Source organism: Heterodontus francisci, chromosome 15 (genome assembly GCF_036365525.1).
Source record: "Heterodontus francisci isolate sHetFra1 chromosome 15, sHetFra1.hap1, whole genome shotgun sequence".
Lineage (NCBI taxonomy): Eukaryota > Metazoa > Chordata > Chondrichthyes > Heterodontiformes > Heterodontidae > Heterodontus > Heterodontus francisci.
The window spans coordinates 48865655-48887142 of NC_090385.1; the positions used below are offsets into that span (position 1 = coordinate 48865655).

At 45.2% G+C, this 21488-nt stretch overlaps 1 protein-coding gene across 1 annotated transcript in view; it reads right to left on the reverse strand.

Moving 5' to 3' along the window:
* Positions 1-21105, reverse strand: part of LOC137377640 (ribose-phosphate pyrophosphokinase 1) — a 57121-nt gene extending 36016 nt beyond the window's left edge. The window contains exon 1 of the mRNA XM_068047505.1: positions 20836-21105. Coding sequence (XP_067903606.1) covers positions 20836-20957 — 122 coding nt within the window. The 5' untranslated portion in view covers positions 20958-21105. The remainder of the gene's footprint in view (positions 1-20835) is intronic.
* Between the last annotated feature and the right edge of the window lie 383 nt (positions 21106-21488).

Consider the following 21488-nt stretch of genomic DNA (forward strand, 5'->3'; position numbering starts at 1 on the left):
TTCTCTACTCCCATGCCTCTGTACTTGTTTAAAACCTGTTACATCTCTAACTTTTGCCAGTTCTGATGAAATGTCAGCAACCTGAAATAATAACTCTTGTTTTTCTCTCCAGAGATGCTGCCTGACTTGCACTTCACAGTATGACAGCGAGTCACAAATGATGATAATATTAGGTAGTGTAGGGAGGGTATTCCAGAGCTTGGGGCCAAGGCAACTGAAGGTGCAGCCACCAACGATGGAGCAATTAAATCAGGGATGCACAAGAGGCCAGAATTAGAGGAGTGCAGATATCTTGGAGGGTTGTGGGGTTGAAGGAGATTAGAGAGATAGGGAGGTGGCAAGGCCATGGAGGTACTTTAAAACAAGGACGAGAATTTTAAAATCCAGACATTGCTCGACTGGGAGCCAACATAGGTCAGTGAGCATAGGGGAGACAGGAGAACAGGACTTGGTGTGAGTTAAGACATGGGCAGCAGAGATTTGGATGACCCCAAGTTTATAGAGGGTAGAATGTAGGAGACCAGCCAGGAATATATTGGAATAGTCAAGTCCAGGAGGTAACGAAGGCATGAATGAGGGTTTCAGCAACAGATGAGCCAAGACAATGGCGGATTCAGGCAATGCTACGGCAATGGAAAGAGGCGATCTTAGTGATGGCATGAATGAGATCAGAAGGTCATCTTGGGGTCAAATGTGATACCAAGGTTGTGAACAGACTGGCTTAATCTCAGACTGTCGCCAGGGAGAGGGATGTAGCCAGCAGCTAGGGAAAGGAGTTTGCAGTGGGGACTGAAAACAAGGGCTTCGGTCTTCCTAATATTAAACCTTACTATATAACAGTAATATTGCATTATAGAAACATAGAAAATAGAAGTAGTAGATCATTCGGCCCTTCGAGTCTGCTCCGCCATTCATTATGATCATGGCTGATCATCCAACTCAGTAACCTGTTCCTGCTTTCACCCCATACCCTTTGATCCCTTTGGACCCAAGAGCGATATCTAACTCCTTCTTGAAAACATACAATGTTTTGGCCTCAACTGCTTTGTGTGGTAGCGAATTCCACAGGCTCACCACTCCCTGGGTGAAGAAATTTCTTCTCATCTCAGTCCTGAAAGGTTTACCCCATATTCTTAGACTATGACCCCTGACTCTGGACTCCCCCACCATCGGGAACATCCTTCCTGCATCTACCCTGTCAAGTCCTGTTAGAATTTTATAGGTTTCTGTGAGATCCACTCTCACTCTTCTGAACTCCAGCGAATATAATCCTAACCGACTCAATCTCTCCTCATACGTCAGTCCCGCCATCCCAGGAATCAGTCTGGTAAACCTTCGCTGCACTCCCTCTATAGCAAGAACATCCTTCCTCAGATAAGGAGACCAAAACTGCACACAGTATTCCAGGTGTGGCCTCACCAAGGCCCTGTATAATTGCAGCAAGACATCCCTGCTCCTGTACTCGAATCCTCTCGCTATGAAGGCCAACATACCATTTGCCTTTTTTACCGCCTGTTGCACCTGCATGCTTACCTTCAGCGACTGGTGTACGAGAACACCCGGGTCTCGTTGCATATTCCCCTCTCTCAGTTTATAGCCGTTCAGATAATAATCCGCCTTCCTGTTTTTGCTAACAAAGTGGATAACCTCACATTTATCCACATTGGACTGCATTTGCCCACTCGCTCAACTTGTCCAAGTCACCCTGAAGCCTTTCTGCATCCTCCTCACAACTCACCCTCCCACCCAGCTTTGTGTCATCTGCAAATTTGGAGATATTACATTTAGTTCCTTCAACTAAAATCATTAATATATATTGTGAATAGCTGGGGTCATAGCACTGATCCCTGCAGTACCCCACTAGTCACTGCCTGCCATTCAGAAAAAGACCCATTTATCCCTGCTCTTTGTTTCCTGTCTGCCAACCAATTTTCTATCCATCGCAATGTACTACCCCAATCCCATGCGCTTTAATTTTACACGCTCATGTCTAACGTGGGACTTTGTCGAAAGCCTTCTGAAAGTCCAAATAAACCACATCCATTGGCTCACCCTCATCAACTCTACTAGTTACATCCTCGAAGAATTCTAGTAGATTTTTCAAGCATGATTTCCCTTTCATAAATCCATGCTGACTCTGTCCGATTCTACCACTGTTCTTCAAGTGCTCTGCTATAAAATCTTTGATAATGGACTCTGGAATTTTCCCCACTACCAACGTCAGGCTGACTGGTCTATAATTCCCTGCTTTCTCTCTACCTCCCTTTTTAAATCGTGGGGTTACATTAGCTACCCTCCAATCTGTAGGAACTGTTCCAGAGTCTATAGAATCTTGGAAGATGACTACCAATGCATCCACTATTTCTAGGGCCACTTCCTTAAGTGCTCTGGGAGGCATACCATCAGGCCCTGGGGATTTATCGGCCTTCAATCCCATCAATTTCCCCAGCACCATTTTTCTACTAATACTGATTTCCTTCAGTTCCTCTCTCTCACTAAGCCCTGTGTTCCCCAACATTTCTGGTATGATATTTCTGTCCTGCTTAGTGAAGACAGAACCAAAGTATGCATTTAGTTGGTCAGCAATTTCTTGGTTCCTCATAATAAATTCCCATCTCTGACTGTAAGGGACCTACATTTGTCTTCACCACTCTTTTCTCTTCACATACCTACAGGAACTTTTACAGTCAGTTTTTATGTTCCCTGCAAGCTTGCTCTCGTACTCTATTTTCCCCTTCTTAATCAATCCCTTGGTCCTCCTTTGTTGAATTCTAAACTGCTCCCAATCCTCAGGTCTGTTGTTTGTTCTGGCGGATTTATATGCCTCTTCCTTGGATCTAATGCTATCTCTAATTTCCCTTGTAAGCCATGGTTTGGCTACCTTTCCAGTTTTACTTTTGCGCCAGACAGGGATAAACAATTGTTGCAGTTCATCCATGCGCTCTTTAAATGTTTGCCATTGCCTATCCACCATCATCCCTTCAAGTAACGTTTCCCAATCCGTCATAGCCAACTCGCGCCTCATACCTTCGTAGCTTCCTTTACTAAGATTCAGGACCCCAGACTCAGAATCAACTCGGTCACTCTTAATGAAGAATTCGATCATATTATGGTCGCTCATCCCTAAGGGGTCGCGCACCACTAGATTATCAATTATTCCTCTCTCATTATACTATGTTTTACTTTCTAAAATCATACAGTACAGAAAGAATCCATTCGGCCTATGGTGCTTGATCTTTGAAATAGTAGTCCAATTAGTTCATGCCCCAAACCTAGTGTGTTTATACCCAATTCTCTTTTGGAAGTTACAACTGAATCTGCTTCCACCACCTTTTCAGGCAGTGCATTGCATTGCACTGCACAAAACTCTTATGTAATACATATTTTGTACTTATTTAGTACGAGTTGTATGACTGTGGAATTTGCATTTTAAAATCAGGGGGACCAAAGTGTGTGGAATGTTTCATAGTAGGAATCAGAAAATCAGCAGATACTAAAATAGCCAGGTGTTGCACAGGGAATGGATCAAGAGCAGTAGGAAAGTGGTCTCAGAGTTTGGATGCAACAGGGGAGATTAGAGAAAAGCTGCTAAGTGATTGGGAATAATGAAAGGTTGGGGTTAGGATGAGGATGAAACTGGTCTGTAGTCAATTGCCGTGAGGCAATCTGGGTTGGCTGTGCAGCAGTCTTAATCTTTGAAATAACTATATCCATAAGAAAATAAAGAGAGCTAAGCTTGAAATGGGCGAGGAGGGGATTTGAGGCAGTGAACTGTCAAAAAAATTGGATGTATTCTCCTTTGCGGCCAGTCATCACTGCAAACCAGAAAATGAGGCAATCTGAGCCAAAGTTCAACGCAGGATGGTTTATTTAGTTTCTACCCTAATACTCAGCATGTAGTCTATTCCCACTGCACATAACACATCCACTGGAACATGGACACTTAGTGCTGCATGACTTACACACTCCAATTTACAAAGTTGGAAGCATAAACATTTCCAGTGCTCATTTGCATTCCTCAAAGGTCCATTGAGGTTTGAAATTTAAATGAATTACATTAGCAATTGCCAGATTTATCTGCCCAAGTGGAAATTCTCTCCTTGATGACTGCAGTAATACTAAAGTACACCAGTAAAATCGAAATATTCCCTGATTAATCATGCAAAAACTATCCACACATATGCACCAACATTCATTTAAAAAGGTTAATTCAGCATGAAGAGCCGTTGCTACAGATGGCTTCTGAATTTCTATTCAAAATCATTAGCATTTATATGGTGAGACAGCACTCAAATATTTAAAAGATAAACTAGCATGAATATAAATTAAATTTAAAATATAAACTAGTGTGAAAAACTTATGAAATAAAACAGTTTTTACTCTGAGCATTACTGTTGTAAAGCTGCACACAATTCTTCTGGACAGGACAGGGGGTGGGGGCAAGAAAGGCTAATTTTTTGGAAACTATATTTAAAAATGCCCCAGTGAATTACATTTTTTTCATTCTTTGACTAGTACTGCTACCAACCACACCCACGCCTTTCTGAATTTCATCGTGTTTGAATTATAAATACACTAAGAAAAGGCACATGATAATAAGTATGAAGTACATATGCATCAGGACAACCTACTTTCCCCTTCATATACATACACCCAGTTATTACAAATACTTTATGCAAACAAAGCCATTAAAATTTGTCCTTTAGATAATCCTCAAATAAATTTTGGAAAACACGAATACAAACTTAGCTGGAGTTGGAGCAATGCATCACTTGGTGGGTTCATGGAAACTGCACACTGCATACCCTACTTTACATTTTGCATACAGCGAAGTCAAAATCATCAAATACAAATACAGACTTTTGCGAGAGGCTGCATTCTTCAGGCTTATACTTCAAATGACTATTAATTGTCACAATACACTCAATTTGACCTTGTTAATTATTGTGAAATACATTTTCAATTTGCTTTAAGATTATGGGGGCGATTTTAACCTAACTCACCTGACAGAATGGCTTATTACCTGCACCAGATTCCACCCCCCCTCCCCCCCCCTTTACCCCCCTTCCACCCCCCCCCACCCCCGTCCCCTTCCCTGCTCCACCCTCTCAGCTCACCCCCTCACAACCCCGTCCCAGCCCGCCCCCCCCTCGCACCATCTTCACCCCGCACCCCCTTCCCCTGCACCCCCCCCCACCCCCTCCCTCTACCCCTCCCCCTTGCATCCCCTCCTCCCACCGGCACCATCCTACACCTGTGTAGGGGCCCCAACAACCCCACTGCCTTGTGGGCGTCTCGGGAGAGACCAAGGCTAAGGGAGTAAACCCTAACAGAAAATCCGGAGCGGAACCCCGTAGGCGGTCATGTGTCACCTTTGGCATGTTTCCGGCAGTTCCTGCAGCCATACTGGTGCCAAACGTCGTGTCCTGCACTCCTTTGGACCCCACCAGAAAGGCCGAGAGGGGGGTTTTGACGACTGGGCAACTCTCAACCTCCATAAATTTGCCCAGGCATGCGCCATGGAGAGGTCACTCCATAGTTGCCTCACAGCGACTGAAACAACACGGAAGGCAGCAGTTACGGGTTATAAGTCCAGATAAATTGGCGTAGAAACTGGGCGCCACGGGTTGCCTTTGTCGGTGGGAGAGGTCATTGCACCTCACTGGACAGCTACCGCCCGCCTCAAACCGGGCAGCCCCCGGTCAATAAGGTTCTGTCCCGCCACAGCCTGCCTGCTTCAATGGGTGCTTGGAGCTCAGGGTCATTGCCCGAAAGGTGGACTGATACACCGCACCAAACAACATGAAAAAAGGAAAGAAGGTACCAGCCCTTCGCTTTGCAAGCTGGAACGTCAGAACTATGTGTCCTGGCCTGTCGGAAGACCTTACACAAATCAACGATTCTCGGAAGACCGCCATCATTAACAACGAGCTCAGTAGACTCAATGTGGACATTGCAGCACTTCAGGAGACTCGCCTCCCCGCGAGTGGCTCTCTAGCAGAGCAAGACTACACCTTCTTCTGGCAGGGCAGGGATCCTGAAGAACCAAGACAGCATGGAGTGGGCTTCGCCATCAGAAACTCCTTGCTCAGCATGATAGAGCCTCCCTCAAATGGCTCGGAACGCATACTGTCCATCCGACTGCTCACCACCTCTGGTCCAGTACACCTACTCAGCATCTATGCTCCAACACTCTGTTCCGCACCTGAAGCTAAAGACCAGTTCTATGAACAACTCCATAACATCATTAGCAGCATCCCCAACACCGAACACCTATTCCTGCTGGGGGACTTTAATGCCAGGGTTGGGGCCGACCATGACTCATGGCCCTCCTGCCTTGGGCGCTATGGCGTTGGAAGGATGAATGAGAACGGGCAGAGACTGCTTGAGTTGTGTACCTATCATAACCTCTGCATCGCCAACTCGTTCTTTCACACTAAACCCTGTCACCAGGTTTCATGGAGGCACCCAAGATCACGTCGTTGGCACCAGCTAGACCTCATTGTCACAAGGCGAGCCGCCTTAAACAGTGTTCAAATCACACGCAGCTTCCACAGTGCGGACTGCGACACCGACCACTCCCTGGTGTGCAGCAAGGTTAGACTCAGACCAAAGAAGTTGCATCATTCCAAGCAGAAGGGCCACCCGCGCATCAACACGAGCAGAATTTCTCACCCACAGCTGTTACAAAAATTTCTAAATTCACTTGTAACAGCCCTTCAAAACACTCCCACAGGGGATGCTGAGACCAAGTGGGCCCACATCAGAGACGCCATCTATGAGTCAGCTTTGACCACCTACGGCAAAAGTGCGAAGAGAAATGCAGACTGGTTTCAATCTCATAATGAAGAGCTGGAACCTGTCATAGCCGCTAAGCGCATTGCACTTTTGAACTACAAGAAAGCCCCCAGCGATTTAACATCCGCAGCACTTAAAGCAGCCAGAAGTACTGCACAAAGAACAGCTAGGCGTTGCGCAAACGACTACTGGCAACACCTATGCAGTCATATTCAGCTGGCCTCAGACACCGGAAACATCAGAGGAATGTATGATGGCATGAAGAGAGCTCTTGGGCCAACCATCAAGAAGATCACCCCCCTCAAATCTAAATCGGGGGACATAATCACTGACCAACGCAAACAGATGGACCGCTGGGTTGAGCACTACCTAGAACTGTACTCCAGGGAGAATGCTGTCACTGAGACTGCCCTCAATGCAGCCCAGCCTCTACCAGTCATGGATGAGCTGGACATACAGCCAACCAAATCGGAACTCAGTGATGCCATTGATTCCCTAGCCAGCGGAAAAGCCCCTGGGAAGGACAGCATTACCCCTGAAATAATCAAGAGTGCCAAGCCTGCTATACTCTCAGCACTACATGAACTGCTATGCCTGTGCTGGGACGAGGGAGCAGTACCCCAGGACATGCGCGATGCCAACATCATCACCCTCTATAAAAACAAAGGTGACCGCGGTGACTGCAACAACTACCGTGGAATCTCCCTGCTCAGCATAGTGGGGAAAGTCTTTGCTCGAGTCGCTCTGAACAGGCTCCAGAAGCTGGCCGAGCGCGTCTACCCTGAGGCACAGTGTGGCTTTCGTGCAGAGAGATCGACTATTGACATGCTGTTCTCCCTTCGTCAGATACAGGAGAAATGCCGTGAACAACAGATGCCCCTCTACATTGCTTTCATTGATCTCACCAAAGCCTTTGACCTCGTCAGCAGACGTGGTCTCTTCAGACTACTAGAAAAGATCGGATGTCCACCAAAGCTACTAAGTATCATCACCTCATTCCATGACAATATGAAAGGCACAATTCAACATGGTGGCTCCTCATCAGAGCCCTTTCCTATCCTGAGTGGTGTGAAACAGGGCTGTGTTCTCGCACCCACACTTTTTGGGATTTTCTTCTCCCTGCTGCTTTCACATGCGTTCAAATCCTCTGAAGAAGGAATTTTCCTCCACACAAGATCAGGGGGCAGGTTGTTCAACCTTGCCCGTCTAAGAGCGAAGTCCAAAGTACGGAAAGTCCTCATCAGAGAACTCCTCTTTGCTGACGATGCTGCTTTAACATCTCACACTGAAGAATGCCTGCAGAGTCTCATCGACAGGTTTGCGTCTGCCTGCAATGAATCTGGCCTAACCATCAGCCTCAAGAAAACGAACATCATGGGGCAGGATGTCAGAAATGCTCCATCCATCAATATTGGCGACCACGCTCTGGAAGTGGTTCAAGAGTTCACCTACCTAGGCTCAACTATCACCAGTAACCTGTCTCTAGATGCAGAAATCAACAAGCGCATGGGTAAGGCTTCCACTGCTATGTTCAGACTGGCCAAGAGAGTGTGGGAAAATGGCGCACTGACACGGAACACAAAAGTCCGAGTGTATCAGGCCTGTGTCCTCAGTACCTTGCTCTACGGCAGCGAGGCCTGGACAACGTATGCCAGCCAAGAGCGACGTCTCAATTCATTCCATCTTCGCTGCCTTCGGAGAATACTTGGCATCAGGTGGCAGGACTATATCTCCAACACAGAAGTCCTTGAAGCGGCCAACATCCCCAGCTTATACACACTACTGAGTCAGCGGCGCTTGAGATGGCTTGGCCATGTGAGCCGCATGGAAGATGGCAGGATCCCCAAAGACACATTGTACAGCGAGCTCGCCACTGGTATCAGACCCACCGGCCGTCCATGTCTCCGTTATAAAGACGTCTGCAAACGCGACATGAAATCGTGTGACATTGATCACAAGTTGTGGGAGTCAGTTGCCAGCATTCGCCAGAGCTGGCGGGCAGCCATAAAGACAGGGCTAAATTGTGGCGAGTCGAAGAGACTTAGTAGTTGGCAGGAAAAAAGACAGAGGCGCAAGGGGAGAGCCAACTGTGCAACAGCCCCAACAAACAAATTTCTCTGCAGCACCTGTGGAAGAGCCTGTCACTCCAGAATTGGCCTTTATAGCCACTCCAGGCGCTGCTTCACAAACCACTGACCACCTCCAGGCGCGTATCCATTGTCTCTCGAGATAAGGAGGCCCAAAAGAACCTGACAGAAAGGGATCAGCCACTTGTTTTGCAATCCACTAACTTCAATGGAAAAATTAATAGGTAGGTGGGGGGGCAGCTAACTTTGTCAGGTGAACAGGTTAAAACTAATCAAATCTATTTATATATTATAAATTTTAACTGGAAGAAAAAAAACAAAATTTGTTTTGAAGTATCAGTGATTCAACTGGCTCACTATACAACTACAATAGCAAAATATTTACATACAGTAAACATTAATCCAAGTTTACACATCAGCACAGCACTCCCTCAATGCCACTCTTTAAAAAGTTCGGTCTTTTGGATGCAATGGTAAAATATCCTACACTACTATTCAGAGAAGAGTTCCCCCAGCCAACATTTATTCCTCAACTGTCAGTTAAAACAACCTGCTCATTTATATCACTGCTGTTGGTGAGTCCTTGCTCTGTGTAAAATGGCCAATCATGTTTCCCACCTGGCAATAGTGACAACATTTCAAAAGTATTTCATTAGCTGTGAAGCCCTTGGGGACATTGAGGTCACGAAAGGTGTTAGAAAAGAACTTGCATTTTTTGTTTCTATAAAACTTGACATGGGACGTTCCCATTACATATGTTCACAAAAGTGTGACAGGACAGCAAGGGCACACTATATGCAAGATTATATATTGTACAGAAATATTGGTTACATTAATGTTTGTATAGCAGGCTGCGACAGGGCAAGTAGGGCAGTGCTGAGAGTTTTTTAAAATTTAAATATAGGCCACAGGCAGAATTGTAAAGAAGCCACAAGGCAATATTTTGGGGGGGGGGGGGGGAAAAACCATAGGACCATAGAAAAGTTACGGCGCAGAAGGAGGCCATTCAGCCCATCGTGTCTGCGCCGGCAGAAAAAACTAGCTGCCCAATCTAATCCCACCTTCCAGCACCTGGCCCGTTGCCTTGCAGATAACAGCACTTCAGGTGCATGTCCAGGTACCTTTTAAATGAGTTGAAAGTTTCTGCCTCCACCACCATTCTGGGCAGTGAATTCCAGACACCTACCACCCTCTGGGGGAAAAAGTTTTTCTTTATGTCCCCTCCAGTCCTTCTACCAATCACCTTAAATCTGTGCCCCCTGTAATTGGCCTCTCCACAAGGGAAAACAGGTCCTTCCTGTCTACTCTACCTAGGCCCCTCATAATTTTGTGCACCTCAATTAAGTCACACCTCAGCCTTCTGTTCCAAGGAAAACAACACTAGCTGATCCAATCTTTCCTCATAGCTGCAATTTTCAAGTCCTAACAACATTCATGTAAATCACCTCTGTACTCTCTCCAGAACAATTATGTCCTTCCTGTAATGTGACCAGGATTGTTTTATTTTTGTATTAGTGGTTTTAGAAATTAAATTTCAGGATTTTCATAGATTCATAGCATGATACAGCATAGAAGGGTGCCATTTGGCCCATCGTGCCCATGCTGGCTCTTGCAAAGTGCTATCCAATTAGTCCCACTCATCTGCTCTTTCCCTTCAGCTCAGCAGATTTTTCCCTTTCAAGTACTTAAACATTCCTCTTCTGAATGTTATTGTTGAATTTGGTTCCACCACCCTTTCAGACAGTGTATTCCAGGTCATAAGAGAAATGGTGCTGGGGAAATTGATGGGATTGAAGGCTGATAAATCCCCAGGGCCTGATAATCTACATTCCAGAGTACTTAAGGAAGTGGCCCTAGAAACAGTGGATGCATTGGTGGTCATCTTCCAAGATTCTATAGACTCTGGAACAGTTCCTACAGATTGGAGGGTAGCTAATGTAACCCCACGATTTAAAAAGGGAGATAGAGAGAAAACAGGGAATTCTAGACCAGTCAGCCTGACGTCAGTAGTGGGGAAAATTCTAGAGTGCATTATCAAAAGATTTCATAGCAGGAGCACTTGGAGAACAGTAGCAGAATCGGACAGTCAGCATGGATTTACGAAAGGGAAATCATGCTTGACAAATCTACTAGAATTCTTCGAGGATGTAACTAGTAGAGTTGATGAGAGACAGCCAGTGGATGTGGTTTATTTGGACTTTCAGAAGGCTTTCGACAAAGTCCCACATAAGAGATTAGCATGCAAAATTAAAGCGTATAGGATTGGGGGTAGCGTACTGCGATGGATAGAAAATTGGTTGGCAGACAGGAAACAAAGAGTAGGAATAAACGGGTCTTTTTCCGAATGGCAGGCAGTGACTTGTGGGGTACCGCAGGGATCGGTGCTATGACCCCAGCTATTCACAATATATTAATGATTTAGATGAGGGAACTAAATGTAATATCTCCAAATTTGCAGATGACACAAAACTGAGTGGGAGGGCGAGTTGTGAGGAGGATGCAGAGAGGCTTCAGGGTGATTTGGACAAGTTGAGTGAGTGGGCTAATGCAGGGCAGATGCGGCATAATGTGGATAAATGCGTGGTTATCTACTTTGGTAGCAAAAACAGGAAGGCAGATTATCTGAACGGCTATAAACTGAGAGGGGAATATACAACGAGACCTGGGTGTTCTCGTACACAAATCGCTGAAGGTAAGCGTGCAGGTGCAACAGGAGGTAAAAAAGGCAAATGGTATGTTGGCCTTCATTGCGAGAGGATTCGAGTACAGGAGCAGGGATGTCTTGCTGCAATTATACAGGGCCTTGGTGAGGCCACACCTGGAATACTGTGTGCAGTTTTGGTCTCCTTATCTGAGGAAGGATGTTCTTGCTATAGAGGGAGTGCAGCGAAGGTTTACCAGACTGATTCCTGGGATGGCGGGACTGACGTATGAGGAGAGATTGAGTCGGTTAGGATTATATTCGCTGGAGTTCAGAAGAGTGAGGGGGGGAATCGCATAGAAACCAATAAAATTCTAACAAGACTTGACAGGGTAGATGCAGGAAGGATGTTCCCGATGGTAGTGGAGTCCACAACCAGGGGTCATAGCCTAAGGATACGGGGTAAACCTTTCAGGACTGAGATGCGGAGAAGGTTCTTCACCCAGAGAGTGGTGAGCCGGTGGAATTAGCTACCACAGAAAGCAGTTGAGGCTGAAACATTGTATGTTTTCAAGAAGTTAGATATAGCTCTTGGGGCGAAAGGGATCAAAGTATATGGGGGGGAAGCGGGAACAAGTTACTGAGTTGGATGATCAGCCATGATCATAATGAATGGTGGAACAGGCTCGAAGGGCCGAATGTCCGACTCCGGCTCCTATTTTCTATGTTTCCATAACTCACTGTATATTTCTGCTCGTCACCTCTGATTCTTTTGACAATAGCCTTAAATCTTTATCTGCTGATTGCTGACCCTTCTGCCACCGCAAACAGTTTCTCCTTATTTACTCTATCAAAACTGTTGAAGTTTTTGAACACCTCTATCAAATCTCCCCCAACCTTCTCAACAACCCAAGTTTCTTTAGTCCCTCCATGCAATTGAAGTATTTCATCCCTGGTGCCATTCTAGTAAATCTCCTCTACATCCTCTCTAAGGCCTTGACATCTTTACTAAAGTGTGGTGCCCAGAATTGAACATAATAATCCAGCTGGGAACTAACCAGTATTTTATAATGGTTTGGCACTTAGTTTTGTTCTTTGGCCAGAAATAGAGGAGCTTGGAAAGGATTTGAAAAAACAGCTCATTGTTCTACAAAAAGTGCTACACAAATGCAAGTTGCTGCTTCTGTTCTATCAGAGAGTACTCTTCCATTTTAAATGTTGACATAAGGTTTTTGCTGTTATGAATATGAACAAAAGCATTATTTAAAAATTGTGACAGTAGTAAAGTTGATAGGGACAGGATGTGTATCCCATACGCAAGACAGATTATAAAACTGGCAGATTTCCTGTGGCATTTATTAGAAGCAGAAACAAGAGTAAGGACCTTTCATTTTGCACAATGCCTTCAAAACTATCATCGTTAGTCCCTTGAAACGTGGATGATGCCTGCCAGGGTTCATGATTTGTTTCCTCAGGTGACTCAACAGGCAAATCCTGGAACACAGGTCTCTGGAGAAGACAAGTGTTGCCCTGAGCGGGAGGTGGGCAGGGGGGTTCTCGAGCCAGGGTTCTACTCTATCTCCTTGCGCTTTCGGCACTTCTCCACAGCAGAGTTTATGTGATCAGTTTCCGAGTGTGTTGTGGCTTGTTTGATGAGGCATCACCACATGGCACAGTTATCAGCAAGTTCTTCCCATGCAGCAATGCCAATTTGTGCCCTTTTCAATGGGGCCCGTAAAATATTTTCTCTGTCCTCCTTGAGATGGGGTGCCATCCTTAAGTTGTGAAAAGAGGATTTGCTTCAGAAACTAAACTAAGCAGATTATTTGGCATGCGGATGCAATGTCCAGACCAGCAGAGCTGATTTCCCATGATCGTGGTTGCGATGCTGGAGGAATTGGCTTCCATGAGGTTGCTGGAATTTGTTTGCCTGTCTTCCCACTTGACTTTGAGTATCCTGTAGAGACACGGCTAGTGGAAATTCTCCAGATACTGGAGGTGCATAATCTGGCTATAATTTTTCAGTCTTCCTTAGACTCGGGGATGGTGCCAGATGACTGGAGAATTGCAAACATTACACATTGTTCAGAAAAGGGTGTAAAGATAACTACAGGCCAGTCAGTTTAACTTCAGTGTTGGGAAAACTTCTAGAAAGAATAATTCAGGACAAAATTAATAGTCACAGGGACAAATGCAAGTTAATTAAGGAATGCCAGCATGGATTTTTTAAGTGAAAATCATGTTAACTAACTTGGAACTTTTGAGGAGGTAACAGAGAGGGTTAATGAGGGCAATACGGTTGATGTGGTGTACATGGACTTTCAAAAGGCATTTGATACAGTGCCACACAATGGCCTTGTGAGCAAACTTGTAGCTCATGGAATAAAAGGGACGGTAGCAACATGGATACGGAATTGGCTGAGTGACAGGAAACAAAGAGTAGTGGTTAATGGATGTTTTTCGGGCTGGAGGAAGGTTTGTAGTGGGGTTCCCCAAGGAGCAATGCTGGGACCCTTGCTTTTCCTGATATATATTAATGACCTAGACCTTGGTGTACAGAGTACAATTACAAAGTTTGCAAATGATACAAAACTTGGAAGCATTGTGAGCTGTGAGCAGGATAGTGTAGAACTTCAAAAGGACAAAGACAAGTTGGTGGAATGGGCAGACAGGTGGCAGATGAAGTTCAATGTAGAGAAATATGAAGAGATTCATTTTGGTAGGAAGAACATGGAGAGACAATATAGAATAAAGGGTACAACTTTAAAGGGGGTGCAGGAGCAGAGGGACCTGGGTGTATATGAGCATAAGTCACTGAAGGTGGCAGGACAGGTTGAGAGTGTCTCCTGGGCTTTATTAACAGGGGCATAGAGCACAAGAGCAAAGAAGTTACGTTGAACTTGTAGAAGACACTTGTTCAGCCTCAGCTGGAATATTGCACTCAGTTCTGGGCACCACACTTTAGGAAAGATGCGAACGCATTGGAGAGAGTACAGAAAAGATTCACGAGAATGGTTCCAAGGATGAGGAACTTCAGTTATGAAGATAGATTGGAGAAGTTAGGACTGTCTTCCTTGGAGAAGAGAAGGAAGAGAGGTGATTTGATGGAGGTATTCAAAATCCTGAGGGGTCTGGGCAGAGTAGATAGAAAAAAACTGTTCCCACGCGTGAAAGGATCAAGAACGAGAGGGCACATATTTAAAATATTTGTTAAGAGAAGCAAAAGTGACAGGAGAAAAACTTTTTCATGCAGCAAGTGGTTAAGGTTTAAAATGCACTGCCTGAGAACATGGTGGAGGCAGGTTCAATTGAAGCATTCAAAAGGGAATTAGACAGTTATATGAAAAGGCGGTATGTGCAGGGTTACGGGGAGAAGGCAGGGGAATGAAACTGAGGGAATTGCTCATTCCGACAGCCAGTGCGGACACGATGGGACGAATGGCCTCCTTCCGCACTGTAACGATCCTGCCTTTGGTAGGTGACCCAAGTCTCACTGCCATATAGAAAAGTGGTGACAACAACAGTATTGTAGACTAAAGCCTTTTTCCTCTCATGGAGATCTCTGTTGTCAAAGACATGGTTATGGAATTTTTGGAAGGCTGTGCTAGCACAGCCAATTCTGTGCTGGATCTCCACTTCGATGGTGACCTTTCGAGAAAGGTAGCTGCCAAGGTATGGGAAACGTTCAATGACTTCTAAAGTCTCCCCATCAATAACAATTAAGCTGGAGATGTAGGTGCTTGGCCAAGGGAGGGCTGGTGGAGGATTTTAGTCTTGCTGATGTTGAGAGAGGCCAATTCTTTTGTATGCAGAGTTGAAGACGCTTGTGGTGAATGTGCTGGAGAGTCACTTTAGTCTTGGCTCTCAGCCTGTTAAAGTTGAAAAGCTTCCTGAGGCGAAACTCAATCATATCCCCTTGTGGAAGTTTGCCACAAATGAGTTCCATGACCAGGCTGAGGTAAACGTGTGTCAAAATCATCTTACATCTCAGCAGAAATGAGAAGTATACTTACTACTCAAATCTGAAGCTCAGAGAATAAGAATTGTCATCAAGAATAAGTGGTGGGTAGAGAAGGCCCATGAAATCCAACATTATGCAGATCTGCACGACATGTGCAGCTTCTTCCAGGCCAAGACCATCTCTGGTCCAAAAACAAATGGTCCCACCACCCCCCCCGAGCTGAAGACAGCATTACTCTTAAGACCATTGAAAGCAGCACTACCAGAACCTTCTCAAGCAGGAGTCAACAGTATCAGACAAAACTATCAAAACAATCCTTCAACAGCCTGAGAGATCATATTTGGTTAAGCTAACACTTGTTGAGATACAAAAGGCTATCCAACAGATGAATAACAAGGCAAGTGGTCCAGAAATCAATAAAGCTGGTGGTGATGAACTCTTGCTCAAACTCTTAGATCTTTTTCGAACAATCTGGGAAGAAGAGGTACTACTACTGACTTCTGCAATGCCATCATTGTTTCATTTTTTTTTTTAAAGACAGGTAATAGATCAAAACTATATCTTCCTCTCCCCATAACACGTTAACCGTTATCACCTCCCCTATTTAATTCCTTCATTCCCAGTTGATCCCACTGCTTCAACCCCACTTCCACAAATCAGCGTACCTACTCACACTAATTCTCCTTCGCCTCCTACTTATTCCTTTATGCCACTCGCCCTCAAATGTGCCACTCAATCTTTTAGCTTTTAAATGTCGCATGTCTTTCTTCTCCTTCTGACTGCTAATCCCCAACGGGGGTTGTGCCCTTCTGCTTTATTACGCTATAAAGCCTGCTATACTCTCAGCACTACATGAACTGCTATGCCTGTGCTGGGACGAGCAGTACCCCAGGACATGCGCGATGCCAATATCATCACCCTCTATAAAAACAAAGGTGACCGCGGTGACTGCAACAACTACCGTGGAATCTCCCTGCTCAGCATAGTGGGGAAAGTCTTTGCTCGAGTCGCTCTGAACAGGCTCCAGAAGCTGGCCGAGCGCGTCTACCCTGAGGCACAGTGTGGCTTTCGTGCAGAGAGATCGACCATTGACATGCTGTTCTCCCTTTGTCAGATACAGGAGAAATGCCGTGAACAACAGATGCCCCTCTACATTGCTTTCATTGATCTCACCAAAGCCTTTGACCTCGTCAGCAGACGTGGTCTCTTCAGACTACTAGAAAAGATCGGATGTCCACCAAAGCTACTAAGTATCACCTCATTCCATGACAATATGAAAGGCACAATTCAACATGGTGGCTCCTCATCAGAGCCCTTTCCTATCCTGAGTGGTGTGAAACAGGGCTGTGTTCTCGCACCCACACTTTTTGGGATTTGATCCTCCCTGCTGCTTTCACATGCGTTCAAATCCTCTGAAGAAGGAATTTTCCTCCACACAAGATCAGGGGGCAGGTTGTTCAACCTTGCCCGTCTAAGAGCGTAGTCCAAAGTACGGAAAGTCCTCATCAGAGAACTCCTCTTTGCTGACGATGCTGCTTTAACATCTCACACTGAAGAGTGCCTGCAGAGTCTCATCGACAGGTTTGCGGCTGCCTGCAATGAATTTGGCCTAACCATCAGCCTCAAGAAAACGAACATCATGGGGCAGGACGTCAGAAATGCTCCATCCATCAATATTGGCGACCACGCTCTGGAAGTGGTTCAAGAGTTCACTTACCTAGGCTCAACTATCACCAGTAACCTGTCTCTAGATGCAGAAATCAACAAGCACATGGGTAAGGCTTCCACTGCTATGTCCAGACTGGCCAAGAGGGTGTGGGAAAATGGCGCACTGACACGGAACACAAAAGTCCGAGTGTATCAGGCCTGTGTCCTCAGTACCTTGCTCTACGGCAGCGAGGCCTGGACAACGTATGCCAGCCAAGAGCGACGTCTCAATTCATTCCATCTTCGCTGCCTTCGGAGAATACTTGGCATCAGGTGGCAGGACTATATCTCCAACACAGAAGTCCTTGAAGCGGCCAACACCCCCAGCTTATACACACTACTGAGTCAGCGGCGCTCGAGATGGCTTGGCCATGTGAGCCGCATGGAAGATGGCAGGATCCCCAAAGACACATTGTACAGCGAGCTCGCCACTGGTATCAGACCCACCGGCCGTCCATGTCTCCGCTATAAAGACGTCTGCAAACGCGACATGAAATCGTGTGACATTGATCACAAGTCGTGGGAGTCAGTTGCCAGCATTCGCCAGAGCTGGCGGGCAGCCATAAAGACAGGGCTAAATTGTGGCGAGTCGAAGAGACTTAGTAGTTGGCAGGAAAAAAGACAGAGGCGCAAGGGGAGAGCCAACTGTGCAACAGCCCTGACAAACAAATTTCTCTGCAGCACCTGTGGAAGAGCCTGTCAATCCAGAATTGGCCTTTATAGCCACTCCAGGCGCTGCTTCACAAACCACTGACCACCTCCAGGCGCGTATCCATTGTCTCTCGAGATAAGGAGGCCCAAAAGAAAAGAAAGAAAAGAAATATAGTATAAGTGGCCCAAGGCCCAACGCTCAGAAGCAAACAGAGCTAACATTGCATCCGAAGGGTGGTGATTTCTTTGATGCGTGGGGAAGTGAAAACAGTTAGTAGCCCAAGGTGGGTGAAGAACCAGTAGGCCTTTGGAATTGTAGCTGTTAGAGTAAGAAAATAAACTGGATACTGAGACTGAGACCCAGACTGGAAGTGGGCCAGAGTTTTTTTTTGGGAAGTAAAGAAACTATTCAACTGGGATGGAGGTTGAACAACAAGGCAATTTTAAAAAAGCTAAAACTAGAAAATGTTCAACAGATCAGGCACCATCTGTGGAGAGAGGAAGACAAGGCAACAATTCAAATGGATAACATTAGAGAGACTGTGACTTATAATAGATGGCATGCCCAAAAAGAATGCATTATACAGGAGGATTTCTTCTATTTTCTAGTGATAGGAATGCTCTGAGTTCAGGCATTTATGAATGACAAGAACTTGATAAATCCAGAAAGAGATTTTTGCTACATAATCAGTATGGTGTTCAGTTCAAGTATTGCTGCAACTGCTCAAACCAACTAGTATTGTTACACACTTAGCGTACTACAATGAAGTACTTCAATATTCTACAACAATAATTTTCAAACTTTCCTGATGGAGGGGTTGCCCATGGACCTCTTGTCCAAAGACTTTCGTAACAGATCCAGCACCATTAATGCAGAAAGTCTCAGCAGTAACACCACCAATAGTTCAAAATTCGATGTGCACTGACTGAAATCCAGACTTCAAACTATGATTTCCCAGATAAGTTTTACAATTACTGTTCAATAAAAGAAATTGATGTGTCCACTTCCAAATTCCTCCATGGCCTTGTTTATCCCTCTCTTCCTCCTCCAACTCGGTCCTGTGAACACCCTCCACCATTAACTTACTATATCTTCCTCATTCCACAGCAATCACTCCTTCAACTCCATATACCCTTAGTATCTCCCGATACCTTTCCCTACGCCTTCAAAAATCTAACAAGGTCTTTCTCCTCAAAACATACTTTCACACTCCCCAATTCCCTTTTTTGCTCCTTATTATCCCCCCATTCTCCACTGTCCTAAAGAGTGCTCTAAAGCATCTCTCTGTATCTTCTTCTTTGGCCTCCTTGTCTCGAGAGACAATGGGTAAGCGCCTGGAGGTGGTCAGTGGCTGGTGAAGCAGCACCTGGAGTATACAAGCAACATTAAAGTGCTAACAGCAGAGGGCTCTTTCTTTTTAAAGACTAGCTGCAGGATATATTATACTGCATTTAAGTATTTGATTAAACTCAACCAGCAACAGAGAATTATATCTGACTAAAATCCTCTGGGCTGCATTATTGTGAAGTGACACACTAACATAGGAACAAAAGTGGGCCATTTATGCCCTCAAGCCTGTTCCACCATTCAGTATGATCGTGGCTGATCTGTGACTGAATTCCATATACCATTTCCCCATATCCTTTAATACCTTTGGATAACAAAAAAAATCGATCAATTTCAGATTTAAAATTAATTGACCTAGCATCAACTGCTGTATGCAAAACAGAAATCCAAACTTCTACTGCCCTTTATGTGCCGTTTCCAAACTTCCTGAAACATCTAGGTCTAATTTTTAGATTGCGTCCCCTAGTCCTAGATTCCCCAACCAGCCAAAATTTTTTAACCTACCCTATCTGCTTTCCTTGATATCCAGAAAACTTTGATCAAATCATCCTTTAACCATCTAAGTTCCAGGGAATACAACTCTACTTTGTGTAATTTTTAAAATTTCATTTATGGGTATGTGGACGTCGCTGGCTAGGCCGGCATTTATTGCCCATCCCTAAATGCTCATGAGAAGGTGGTGGTGAGATGCCTTCGTGAACTGCTGCAGTCCATGCGGGGTAGGTACACCCACAGTCCTGTTAGGAAGAGTGTTCCAAGATTTCGACCCAGTGGTGGTAGAGGTCGCGGGTTTGGAAGGTGCTGTCTAAGCAGCCCTGGTGCGTTGCTAATAATCAAACATCCATCAATACAAACTTGCATTTAGAAAGCACCTACCACTTCCTCAAGACATCCAAAGCACTTTAGAGCCAAAGTTTTTTGTAATCACCGCTATAATGTAAGCAAATATAGGGGCCAATATGCACACAGCAAGGTCCCACAAACACCAGAGATGAGCAAAGGTATCTGTTTTAAGGATAAATGTTGGCCAGGAATAATAGAGCCATTACTTCAACAAGCCCTTTAATTTAAAAACAATTTAATTCAAATCACACAGATCAAGCATTATGCAGCAAACTTTCTGGGCGCAGCCACTGCAATAACACATCATCCAGCGTTGCTAAGGTTACACGATTTGCAACAGTAAAATTGTTTGCGAAAATACTGAGAGATAGGGAAGTCTGCATTAAGACTTAGAAAGATTACAATTTCCACGAAAAGCATCACTGAGAAGTGAAAAAGTAAAATTACTCAAGCAGGCCCCTTCATGCTTCCAGTTATTTCTCTCAAACTGTGGAGATAGCGACAACGTGGTCCTTTGCCGCCAGGCCATGGCCTGGTGGGAATTGTCGTTTTCTGGTGATGGGTCACCTCACCAACAGCAGGAGACGCCGCGATGGAGAACTACAAATCCCGGCGCACCTTGCAACGCGCACGCAGTTACACCGCAAGGCCACAACCAGCGAACAACTTCCATAACAACCCAGCTCCCTGCACCATTCATGCACCGAGAACTAACGGGTCACTTCAGGCACGATTAGCACTATATTCCCCACACGGGCAGAGACTGCGGCCTCTCCTCGTCCCTCCGCCATGCACTCACCACGTCTCCTGATTACTGAATTTCTTGGTGACGACTTTGCCGAGCTCGAGCCCCAGCCGATCCGCGATCTTCTGTGATAAATCCTGGTGAGAACTGCCGCTGAAAATCTTGATATTTGGCATACTTCCGATTTTTCCTTATAAATATAACTTATAATAAATTAAAACGGCTTAATGATTTTTTTGAAAGACGGTAACTCCAGATTGCTGGGTCTCTGGTTTTCAAACCTTACCCTACGCCACCATCTTGACAGGGTACGCAGCGCGCGTGATTCCTTCATCGTTAGCGGGCTGATGATTCGTCTAGGGGCTGTCAATCACACAGTTCTTTGTTCCGGATTGGTCAGTGGAAGTGGCTGCACAGAGGTTAGGTCACTGACCCGAAACGTTAACTCTGCTTCTCTTTCCACAGATGCTGCCAGAACTGCTGAGTGGTTGCAGCATTTCTTGTTTTTATTCCTGTTCCTCCCGGGCTCAAACCAACACGTTGATAAAAGCAAAATACTGCAGAAGCTGGAAATCTGAAATAAAAACAAAAAGTTCTGGAAATCTGAAATAATAAAAAGAAATAAAAACAAAAAGTGCTGGAAAATAATCAGCAGGTCTGGCAGCATCTGTGGAGAGAGAAGCAAAGCTAACGTTTCATCAGAACTG